At 43.0% G+C, this 12,880-nt stretch overlaps 1 protein-coding gene across 3 annotated transcripts in view; it reads left to right on the plus strand.

Annotated features, from left to right (window-relative positions):
• The window catches only part of FCHO2 (FCH and mu domain containing endocytic adaptor 2), a 93,619-nt gene that overhangs the window by 29,046 nt on the left and 51,693 nt on the right, over nt 1-12,880 (plus strand). For all 3 annotated transcript variants that reach the window (XM_029052323.2, XM_029052330.2, XM_029052340.2), the window contains exons 6-7: nt 4,388-4,492; nt 11,932-12,030. In XM_029052323.2, the coding sequence (XP_028908156.1) occupies nt 4,388-4,492; nt 11,932-12,030 (204 nt within the window). The remainder of the gene's footprint in view (nt 1-4,387; nt 4,493-11,931; nt 12,031-12,880) is intronic.

Here is a 12,880-nt window from a genome sequence, read left to right on the forward strand (position 1 = left end):
GAGAAAAAAAAGAGAAAGGAGTTGAAGATTTCCAAGCTCAAGGAAGATGTAAATTCTAACTGAATGTTTCAATACCCCAGGCCCCGAGCCAGGCATTATTAATAATCTCCACTTTTTAGGCACTTTAATTTCAGTCTTGTGGTATTTTACTATTGCTGTTTGAGCCATACTCTTTTTTTTTAGTTCATTTTTGGGTTTTTTTCGCAGTTCTTGATCCCAACTTGGGTTAAAATGGCTCAGTGGAAAGAGCCTGGGCTTCGAAGTCAGAGGTCATGCGTTCGACTCCCAGCTGTTCTTCCCCTTGACGCTGTTTAGTGCCATTGTTCTTGTCTGTCCGTCTCCCCCGATTAGACTGTAAGCCCGTCAAACGGCAGGGACTGTCTCTATCTGTTGCCGACTTGTTCATCCCAAGCGCTTAGTACAGTGCTCTGCACATAGTAAGCGCTCAATAAATACTATTGAATGAAAGGTCTGCCACTTGTCAGCTATGTGACTTTGGGCAAGTCACTTAACTTCTCTGTGCCTCAGTTACCTCATCTGGAAAATGGGGATTAACTGTGAGCCTCACATGAGACAACCTGATTACCATGTATCTACCCCAGCGCTTAGAACAGTGCTCTGCACATAGTAAGCACTTAACAAATACCAAAATTATTAAAAAGAGATTGGGTAGGAAAAGAAGAGAATATATGTAAAAGGGCAGAGCTGCATGAGCAGGAGAGGGAGAAAGGCTGGGTGGGGGGAAGGGTAGGTTGCGGGGGGGGCTCCGTGATGCATGTAATAATAATGATAATAAAGATGGTATTTGTTAAGCGCTTACTATGTTCCAAGCACTATTCTAAGCGCTGGGATGGATACAAGGTTATAAGGTGGTCCCATTTGGGGCTCACAGTCTTAATACCCATTTTACAGATGAGGTAACTGAGGCACAGAGAAGTGAAGTGACTTGCCCAAAATCACACAGTTGACAAGTCACGGAGTTGGGATTAGAACCCATGACTTCCAACTTCTAAACTCATGTTCTTTCCACTGAGCCACGCTGCTGCTTCTCATTGCCTTCTCTAGGTAGGCAATAGACTTTGTGGGCCTAGGGCTGAGACTCAGACTAAGAGTTGATTCTTTGGGGAATATCTCCAAACCTCATATCTACTTCATCTGGGAAGAGGAAGTGAGGCTTGGGGACTTTGAACTCTGGTTTTGTGGTTGGAGGACTGTCACATTTGAAGGGAGTGTGTGGGAGAAACTTGGGAGCATGGTGTAGGAGGATTAAATAGAGAGGGCCAAGGAAAAATACCCTGACATGGAAAAAAAAATTGAGCAAGAGGGTTGCCAACCTGATTAGCGTATATTTATCCCAGGGCTTACTACAGTGCTGGTGGGGGAGAACGAGAAAAAGAGAAAAACAGGAAATGAGGAAGGAGAGCTAGGTTGTATTGAATTCAGTCGTCAAAGCCAACTTGACATAGATGGGAAGTAAAAGAGCAGGAGAATGAAAGAAGTGAAAAACAATAGTTTCAATGACCTCTTTCTAGACACCTTGACGGGTTCAAAGTTGGAGCTGGTAGGTTTGTGAGTGGAAAGTTACAGTAGTGGGGACCCGAAATGACTATATTTGTGCCAGTAACGGAAAGGATGAAGTAAAACACTGAAAGATAGTGGAGGAAGAATTTTCCAGACTTGTCAGTATATTGGGTGTCAGAGTTGAATGTAATGGAGAAAGTGGTGGTTTTTTGTTTTTTTGTTGTTGTTGTTTTGCTTTTTTAATGGTATTTTTAAGTGATTACTATGTGCCAGGCACTCTACTTAAGCGCTGGGGTAGATACAAGCTAATCAGGTGGGATGCAGTCGGTGTTCCACATGGGGCTGACAGTTACCTCATCTGCAAAATGTGGATTAATACTGAGGCACAAATAATTTAAGTGACCTGCCCAAGGTCAAGTGGTATAGCTGGGATTACAACCCAGATCCTTCTGATTCCCAGACCCATGCTCTACCCACTAGACCACATTGCTTGTCTTATTGCCTTGCAAGAAAGTTTTGGGGGCAGTGCAGAGTGGTTGAGAAATTCAGTCCTCATCACTGACATGGCACGTGAGCAAGTGTGTGGTAGATCTTTAGTCCCTAGGGGCTGGGAAAGCATTGGGGCTGGTAGCGGGGTTGTCCTTCATTACTGCATTTGGGTCTTAACTAGAATGCTTTAAGTTGAAAAGAGGTGCCTAGTGGAGAAATGCTTGCTAGGAACAGTACAATGTAGTCAGTTAAGGAGATTTATCTTCATTATTGTCTACTGGGGGTCTACTTTGTGATAAATACTTTATTAGCTGCTGAAGGGAATTTCAAAAAAAGAATGAAGTGAAAATAAGACACAGTAGCTTGACCCTTAAAGGAATACTTGCTGATGTGTACTTGCTTTGCCCATCCCTTCCTGTAAATGGTAGTAGTCCTAATAGTATTTATTTAACTGTATGCATTGAACTAAGGGCTGAGAAAAAAATACATTGGTGGTAATTAGAAGTGGTCCCACTAAGACTTAGAGTAAAGCACTTCAAAGTAGTCAATCCCCTCCTACCTCATCTCACTACTCCTACTGCAGTAGCCCACACACTTGGTTCCTCTAATGCTAACCACGTCACTGTACCTTGATCTTGTCTAACTTGCCGCTGACCTCTGGCCCACATCCTGCCTCTGGCCTGGAACTCCCTTCTTCCTCATATCAGAAAGATAATTGCTCTCACCTCTTTACAAAGCAATATTGAAGGCACATCTCCTCCAAGAAGTCTTCCCTAATTAAATCCTCCTCTCCCATTCCCTTCTGTGTCACCCTGACTTGCTCCCTTCATTCATCCTCCTTGCCAGCCCCATCACATATGTATATATCTATTATTTATTTGTGTATGTATATTAATATCTGTTGTCCTATCTAGATTGAGCTCATTGTGGAAAGGGAATGTGTCAGTTTGTTGTATCGTACTCTCCCAGGTACAGTGCTCTGCACACAGTAAGTGCTCAATAAATACAATTGAATGAATGAATGAGTAAAGTGGGGAAGAGGGAACTGTTTGTTGTGGGCAGGGATTGATATTGTGGTATTTGTTAAGCACTTACTATGTGCCAGGCACTGTTCTCTGTGCTGGGGTGGATACAAGCTAATTAGCTTGGATACAGTCCCTGTCCTACATGGAGCTCCCAGTCTTAATCCCCATTTTACAGATGAGGTAACCGAGACCCAGAGAAGTGAAATGACTTGCTCAAGACCACACAGCAGACAAGAGGCAGAGCCAGGCTTAGAACCCATGACCTTGTGAATCCCCGTCCCGTGCTCGATCCACTACGCCATTCTGCTTGTGTCTGTTATATTGTACTCTCCCAAGTCCTTAGTACAGTGCTCTCCACACAGTAAAAGCTCAATAAATACAACTGACTGACTGAAACATAAGGAAAGGGAAAACAATAAGAAGACAAAACCAGTGTAAGGACAGGGATGAGACAAAACTAAAATAAAATAAGCAGTAGGGTACCAGTGGCTTAGAAGAGCAGAGTGCGGGGCTCCTCAGGCTCTGAATCCAGCAGTCTCAGCTGCAGCCACAGCAACTACCACTACATTCTACTTTTTTGCCAAGGCGGTGTGCTGTTGCTGCTGCTGCCCAACTACTACTATTGCTTGTCTCCTTCCCATCAGATTGGAGCATGACAGGTCGGGATTGAGGCTCCATGGTGTCATGGTGGGTGGGTGGGCGGCAGGTGATTTTGTGTGGAAATCTCCTGGCCGGGTTGTCCCAACCAAGACCATCTGTAAACTCCTTGGGGGCAACCAACTCTGTTATACTGTACTCTCACAAGTGCTTACCATCGATTGATCAGAAGCTAGGTAGGCACTGCCTTTCCCTCCTTTCTGTCCTCGTCAGCCCCTCTCCCCCTATTCCTTCCAGTCAGTTAATCCTCAGTCAGTCGTATTTATTGAGCGCTTATTTTGTGCAGAGCACTATACTAAGCACTTGCGGAGAGTACAATACAACAATAAACAGACACATTCCCTGCCCACAAAGAGCTTCCCCAAAACTAAACTCCCCAAACCGCCAAACCTTTTCTACCCTTTCAGGATTAAAGGTGACATTTCAAATACTGCATTGACTGACAGACTTTTCCAAGTGGCTACAGAAATGGTGGGTAGATAAGCAGCCAAATAGAGAAATGATAGAGCTAAGGTAAGGAGCCGCCAAATATCTAAGAGTTTCTTGCGGTAGAGTAAGTGGCCACGGGAGCTACAGAATAAAACATGTGGCATTGGATATTGAATATAGTGGTTTATTTTCTTCTCTTTGATAATCTCTTCAATTGTGTACCTGAATGTCTGAAAAATTTATTGGCTTTTTTGTTTCCGTTACAGGCCGGAGTAAAATCAAAAAAAGCAACAGATGCCTATAAACTCTATGTGGAAAAATATGCTTCGGCAAAATCTGATTTTGAACAAAAAATGACAGAAACTGCACAGGTAAGCTATTTCTCAAGCCTTCTAAAGTAAACCCAAACTTCCTTATTTTGAACAAAAAGCCCATTATGGTGCTCAAGGACAAATGTTAATACTTTAGTTTTCTGGCATTATTTTTATGTAAGGAAAGCATATTTTGAAACACTATTTGTGCCATCTGAGCTTCCTCTTTGACAGCCCCATTAATCTCCAAAGGGAAGACCTGGAATTCTTCCTCCTATGGGCTCTGACGATCTGAGAATATTGGGCGGATGGTTTTCTGAGCTTTTAGAGTGGATTTGCTTTACTGTAATCCCTTCCATGAAGAAATTGAGTGCTACCAAATGGATTTCATACAATTATAATATTTCATGGTGTTTATTAAATGTTTTATATTTGCCTAAGTGTTGGGGTATTACAAGATCATCAGGTGAAACAAAGCGTCTGCCCCACACAGGTCACTCAGACTCAGAGGAAAAGTAAAGGTATCTGTTTTCCTGACGCGAAAACTTGAGGCACAAAGATGAAAAGTGACTTGCCCAAGGCCACCCAGCAGGCTGGTGGCAGACTGACTAGAACCCAGGCCTCCTGACTCCCAGTCCTGTGCTCTTTAGTCTACACCCCCATGACAGGGTGCTAGCCAAAGTATTAACATACCTCACCAATTCATCTGCCACAAACATTTTTACTGTGTGAGTAACTCATTGGAGTGACATCAGAGTTATTTCTACTTCACAACCTAACAGCATAGATAGTAATCTATAACCTCAGAAAAAATGCAGTGACAACATTAGTTTCACAAATATTTTTGCTTGTGAAGATGAACCAAAAAACAATTTTGTGTGATTTCTTAAAAGATGCAGATCATCCTTTAATTCTTAGAATATTGTATGAAGTCATTTTTTCATAGTTGACCAGCTGATGTCCAATGGCAAAATATTAATTTAGTGACAGTTAAAAGAACATGGAAGAATCACGTAGAATAGAACAATACTGGAGCTCTCTCTGTTCCGGTCGATCAATGCTCTTTATTTGCAAATACACTGAAGGACATTTTGCTTTCCATACTGAAGCAGTAAACTTATTTTGAGGGAAGAGTAGTATTTATTTTTTCAGAGGGCTTTTGACTGTAGAGATTATAATATGGTATAGAGAGAGAATGTCCAGGTACAAAACCAGTGGAATTGAAAACTGAAGCATTAGTGGTGTAAAGCTAGCATAAGCAAGTCAGATGCAATTTAAAACTAAAGGTTTTTGTGGGATTACATTTTAAATACAAAGACCTTGCCCTCAGATTGCTTTCTGTTACGACTGTGGGCAAGTGACTTCACATCTTCCTCCTTCCATTAGTGAAATCCAGATGGAATACCAGCTCTCAGACTTCCCTCATAAGACTGCTCTGAGATCAACCAATCAGTCATATTTATTGAGTGCTTATTGTGTGCAGAGTGCTGTACTAAGTACTTGGAAGAGTGCAATAGAACAAGGTTGGAAGGCACCTCCCTGTCCATAAGGATCTTAGTCTAGAGGGGGAAACAGACATTTTGGCTATATACATAAATATTGTGGGATTGAGGGTGGGGTGAATGAAGGATACACAAGGTCTGTAAGCAGGTTTGTTTTTTTTATGGTATTTGTTAATCGCTTACTTGTGCAAGGCACTGTATTAAATGTTATGGTAGGTATTAATTTGTATTAATCAGGTTGGACACAGTCCCTGCCCACATAAGGCTCACAGTCTCAATCTCCGTTTTACAGATGAGGTAACTGAGGCCCAGAGAAATGAAGTGACTTGACTAAGGTCACGTGGCAGAAAAGTGGCAGAATGGGAATTAGAACCCGGGTCCTTCAGACTCTCAGGCCCATGCTTTCTCCACTAGACCGCATCTATGCAATGGGCTATGTAGTTTTACCAAATTAATCAAAATTTACTCTGCAAACCCTGTTTGGGAAACCCATCTTAACTGGTAGATGGGGTAGTCCTCCTAGAGATATGCTAGGGAATGAATTTCAGAAATACTACAAGAAACATGTGGTTTTTCTGTGGTCACTTGTCCCTGTTTCTCACTCTCCCACATTAACCAACTTCCACTCTTTTAACCACTTTGACCTTCCTACCCTCTCTTACCCACTGTCTTCCAGTCTCTCTCTTTCCCCTTTCCATACATTCTCCTGTTGCTCTGTCTCAGTTCAAACATGCTGCTCTCAGTGAGGAGTCCTTCACTCTTCACTTTTTTGTATTCAGGAGTAATGACAGAAAGTTTACTTGATCTTGGAGTCAGAGTCTTTGTCCTACACTTAGTGGTGAAGCCGAACTGTTCAGGTTGCTCCCCCTGAGAACAAGGCTACAACAGGCCATTGGGGTCACCTGGGGTAAATTCCATGTCTTGTGGGGGTGGAGGGAGGGGGAGGAAGAAGGCAGCAGTCAGAGCAACAGACCTAACTAGTGGTCCCGGTCTTAGGTTTGCAAAGAAAGCGGGGACTTGGGAGTTCTCCATGTTTGAGCATATTTTCCATGGAGCTCCAACAAGGGCAAGGGGTGGCCTGAGGATGCTGCGATTGCTGTGGAATTAGATGGCATTAAATATTTGGTAGACATTGCTCCCATTCCCAGACCTCTCTACGTAAAGCCTTTTCATATCAATCTTCACAAAGGAAATAACCAACACTAATGTTCAGGTGGGAGAAAGCCAATACTCCTCGGGAACATGTTGAAGTGGAAGAATAATACTACTGTGTCCCTTTGGACCATCTTTTATATTTTCCAAATTTCATAGTAGATGTTTTTCCCATTTATAAAGAGCCAAAATCATTGAGTGCCCTAGACCGGTGATTTTGCAGAGATGGGTGATTATTTTTTTAAAGTTTGTTTTCGTTAATACTATTCTATTTGAGCCCTCAACTTTTCTAAAGCCTTTCCCTAAGGAGACTGGAAGGTGAACCCCTTTATGGCCCTATTTCTACTCTTGGCCCTCAACTCCAGTGTCCGCTACTCCTGGGTAGAGAACCATTTTGGAGGCATTTGTTCCTCTTTATTTACTGTAATGAGTGGAAAATATGTTTTATTTTAGCTCAGAGAGTGAACATTACAGTTGCTAGGTAACCGCTGATTATTGCCACAGTTGTCTCTTGGTGGGTTTTATTCAGGCAATGCAGAAAAGGATGTTTTGGCACCCAGGGGCACCCGGTGGGTGCTGTTCCGGCCGGTTCCCCCTTTAATCCTGGAGAAAGAAGTCGGTCCAGCTGCCCCAGTGTCCGTTCAGGTGGGACCCAAAGGCAGTTAATTGTCCCTGTCAAGCACGGCTGGACTCCCGCTCCTTCACAGGTCATGGAGTAGGGTAAGGCCCACAGACCCCAGGAGATGTGCAGACTGTTCCAAGCCTTCTTTGGAGTTTTCTGGCCTAAACTTTAGCCCTTCCCCAAAGATTGCCTCTCCAGTCTGGACTCCTGGCTTTTCCTTGTCCCTCAGAAGCCCTAACAGGCAGGCACTTGTTTTGATTATCAGTTTACAGAGTCTGGGGCTCTGCCGTTCTCTCTCGGCTGATTAGTCGGTTGTATTTTAATGAATTCAGAGCACTTCATGAAATGGTCACAGATTACAATTCAGTTAAACTAAAATCAAAGGAAGGTCCTTATCAGAAATCCTGTGTAACTCAAGAGAGCACAATTTAATTATATTTATAAGTCGTGTGTTTTGAGAAGTTGTCTCCCACCACATCTTCAGATTCTGCCATAACCAAGGCAGCTGGTATAATCCTATTCCTTTATTTTAAATTTCAGACCTCTCTCCTGTAACTCTTATCCACCTTCCCCTGAGTTTATCGGCTCCAATTCTTCTCCGTCCATCCAGCTCTGGAGGCACACTTCCCTCTCTAGAGGTGCTTGAGGCTACCACCTCTCAGCCTGCACAATCAGTACCGTCGCAGCTAGGAAAGGGGCCTCTCCTTCAGTTCATTCATCCATTCAATCGAATTTATTGAGCGCTTGCTGGGTGCAAAGCACTGTACTAAGTACTTGGGAGAGTATAATTCACCAGAGTTGGTAGACATGATAAGTGACTTGTCCAAGGTCACACAAGAGACAGGTGGTGGAACTGGGATTAGAAACCAGGTCTTTTGATTCCCAGGCCCATGCCCTATCTATAAGACCCCATTGCTTCTCTGTTCTTTCAGTCATCCCCTCATGCAGCTAATGTAGAGGGCCAGCATGGCTTAGTGAGACAATCGTGGGATGGACACTCAAGACCCTGGTTCTTATCTTGGCTCTGCTATTGGCCTACTTTGGGACCTGGGATGAGTTATTTTAATTACTTTGTGCCTCAGTTTGTGGGGATGAAACTTTTCTCTCCAGGCATATTGGATCATCAGTCCCAATCATTATCTTGTATCATTCCCAGCCTGTACCACAGTGCTTGGCATATAGTTAGCCCTTGAAACATTTCCTAGCCATTATTTCATTATGTTCCTGGGCTCTGGTACAGGACAGTCAATCACTCAGCCAATCACTGTTATTTATTGAGTGCTTACTGTGAGCAGAGCAATGTACTAAGCACTTGGGAGAGTAGTATTTGACAGAGTTGGTAGACATGATCCCTGCCCACAAGGAGTCAGTCAGTTGTATTTATTGACTCTTATTGTATGCAGAGCACTATATTAAGCGCTTGGGAGAGTACAATACAACAACCACAGGCACATTCCCTGCCTACAACGAGCTTACAGTCTAGAGGAGCATACAGGCCTTTGCCTGTGGGCCTATACCCCTGGAACTGACCAGTCTTTCCCCATCTCAGAAGCAGTGAAATGGTGCTGCTCCAGGCAGGCCCCCTGGAAGGGATTTTGGAAGTGCCTCTTTCTTCTTCTCTAGGTGACTGGGGTATGAATCCAGGTTTTAATGGGGGCCATGGTACCGCTGCCTCGAGGTAGTTTGTCCTAGAGCCTGCAGAAATGGGACCCAACCAGCGGACTGGCACGAAGCTCAGTCCAGTCATGTTTGGGTTGAGCTCAGCCTTCCTGCAGGGCCTCGCCCTTTGGAGAGTTTGGGGCCGGAGCTGCTTCAGTACCGTGGCTGGGGTATCGCCCAGTTGGAACTGAACCCCGGCCCAACCATTAGTGGCTACCAGCCTCCTAGTGCCCAGGCAGCTGCTTCCCTACCCCTGGGATTACGACTCCTCCCTGCCACAGAAGCAGTCTGGGGCCTGAGAAGTAGCATGGTGTAGTGGGTAGAGCGTGGGCCTTGGAGTCAGAAGGAACTGGGTTCTAATCCTGACTCCTTTGTCTGCTGTTTGACCTTGGGCAAGTCACTTCACTTCTGGGCCTCAGTTACTTCAATTGCAAAATGGGGATTGAGTGAGAGCCCCATGTGGGATATGGACTGTGTCCAATTGGATTAACTCATATGTATTCCAGTGCTTAGTACAGTGCCTGGAACTAAGTAAGCGCTTAACAATTAGCATTTTTTTTAAAAAAAAAAGCACTCAAGCATATGTGACTGCCGTCCGTATGCTGATGGTTCCTCCATAAGTGAGACCAAGGCTACCTTTTTCAGCCTCTAGCTCAGATTGTGACTTGCCTCAGACCCCGAGAATCAGTTCTCTGCTTGGGCCGGAGTGGAAATTTCTGACCAGTACAGAACTCCAGTTTCATTACTTTACATAACATTGATGCACTGAAATGCCCAGTGTTTGAAACAGACACTTGGCAAAGTATTCTCCAGGAGTGAAATGTTTGGAACCAAAGAATTCTTCGGAACAAGGGACCGTGAAACATTAAACTAGGTGTAGAGTGAAAGCTCGTGAATTTGAACCCCACTAATCTGGAATTTGCCATCCTGCAAGCCGCTTTTTCCCTTGTGTACTGCTGTCAAGGCTGGCTTTGATCTAAAAAAGGAAGTATTTTTCCAGTGATGTGGTTAAAGTCTCAGTTAAGCTTCAGAGAGAACAGGGAAGCATCAGAGGGGGAAGAGAGACCTGATTTTCCAACTGCCTTATGTAGATTTAAAGAAACACTGAAAATGGGCAGACCATACATATAGAGATCAGGAAACCACATCTAAGTTTATCACGCTTACACACCCACATCCACAGTCCTGTGATAAAATTGCAAAATAAAATAATAATTCAGAGTGTTCACTATTTATATTGAATGAATTCCTCGGGGCGGGGATTGAGTCTTATACTTTGGTGTTCTACAAACATTTATTTTAGGGCTTCGCATACAGGTGCTCATTGAATCCCCTTGTTGATAATGATGACTTCTCACAATATGACTTAATGGAGTTTACTGTATTTAAATTTGACTTTTTGTTAACTGTAGAGTAGATTACTCTGTACCATGGCACAAACATGTTCCCCCACAAAGTAAATGAATATTTCCTCTGTTCTGAATATGGATGAAATCCAGAATATCTAATCTCTATATCCTAAATGTCAGTCATAGTCTGGGCTGAACAAAGTGGGATACTTTTGGCTGACTTCCAGCCCAACAGTGATACAAAGGAGGAATGGGCACTTAAGTTCTATATTTGATCCCCTTTATACCTGCAGCCCCAGTTTTAGGCCAGAGTTGGACTAAAAATTAAACACCTCCAGCTCAAAGAAAGGGTGCTGTTTTGGATCCCAGGAATCCCTCCCTTCCCCCCACCCTCGCCACCCGGCCAGGCTGAAACTAGGCTATGTCTTTTATAACATAGTGGAAAGATTTCTCATCCCCAAAACTCACATTATAATTATAAGTTGACTAGAATATACTGGGAACATGTAGCTTTCTATTTATATTTGTAATTTCCTGCATGCTTCTCAGCAAGCCAATGTTTCTCATTAAAGACTGTGTACATGTCACATTGATGAGTCAAAAACAATTGGGAATGTTTATCCAAGCACAAAAGCTGCTTGAAATGACATTGCTTTTGGTATATTGTTATGGATTAGTCATTGTAGATTTGTTGGTTTTATAATGGTTGTATAATGCCAGATACATTTATTAAAATTTGCCCACAAGGTTAAGTGGAGAAAATGGAATATAACCCACAGCCTCGTGTTGCTTAATAAAAAATTAAAAACAAATGATGGCTCATTGTAAAAGACTGTTTTCAGTCTGCTTATATTTTCCCATGATAACATGAGAACTGACTTGAGCTTCTCCCACCCAAAAATCTCCCTAAAGATATACCTGTTTTTAGTGAAAGGGAAATTATTCCCATTTGTTATCAATCAGTGGTATTTATTGAGCACTGTTTTGATGTGGCCATGTATGCACAGACCTGGGCTTGGAAACCCAACCTTCCTAGTGATTTGGGAGACGGGTCATTGAGTTTTTGGATTCCCTAAAAAGATGTTTCTTTGAGAGTAGAAATTATGGAAATTCTAAAAAGAATTTGCAGTCCTTGGGCTATGTTTGTGCTTTACTATAACTGAATTCACTTAGGCTCTCGTCATTTTCAACCTTCTCTTCTTCATTTTTTTGTAGAAATTTCAAGATATTGAAGAAACTCATCTCAAACACATTAAAGAAATTATTGAATCGCTGTCCAATGCTGTAAAGGAAATTCATTTACAAATAGGCCAGGTAAGCTTTTTTCTTGTTGTTATGAAGGGCAGGGACTGTCTCTGTCTGTTACTGATTTGTACATTCCAAGCGCTTAGTACAGTGCTCTGCACATAGTAAGCGCTCAAATACTATTGAATGAATGAACTAAAATAGAAATCCTCAACGAAGTTTTCATTTGTCAGATGACCAGGCCTGCTGAAAAGGTGTCCATCTGCTATAGCGCACGTCAGGGGGTGACCTGCAGTTCTTTGGACTGTTTTCCAAATGAAATCAACAACTGGGAGGTGGGGTTGGGTGGCAATAGGGTGCTCGCCTATCTTCAATATTGGAAATACAGACGGCATGAAACGCCTGCCAAATGGCTGAGCACACAGATTCCAAAGGGCAAGAGATTTCAGAGCCTTTAGTTGGACAAATCACTAAAGTATACTCTTCGCTAGTTACTCTTACCCAGCCTCGCTTGAGAGCAGGGTTGCAGCTGACCCTGGATTAATCCGTTCCAGGGGATTAGTGAGGCTGCTTCATTTTCTGACAGGGATGAAGCTGCTTCAGTTAGTCCAGCCTCCTCTGGTGGACAGAAAGGGAGTGTACAGATCTGGTACCTTCTCCCGTTAAAAATTGATTTAATCAACAATTAAATGGTCAGTGGCTTAGCATTAATTGAGTTGCTGTATTGAGTCGTGACTATTTGATGTTTAATTTTAGACTTTTTTGTATTGCCAGACACGAATAACAAATTCATCAGCGCAGCCCAGCACACTCTTTATGTAGGCCTAGGGTAAAATAGTTGATTAGGTTCACATGGTCTATTCAGTCACACCCAAAGACATGGATGAATGAGCAACATCTTGAAATACTCAGGTGAGAG

The sequence above is a fragment of the Ornithorhynchus anatinus genome, chromosome 1 (assembly GCF_004115215.2).
Source record: "Ornithorhynchus anatinus isolate Pmale09 chromosome 1, mOrnAna1.pri.v4, whole genome shotgun sequence".
Lineage (NCBI taxonomy): Eukaryota > Metazoa > Chordata > Mammalia > Monotremata > Ornithorhynchidae > Ornithorhynchus > Ornithorhynchus anatinus.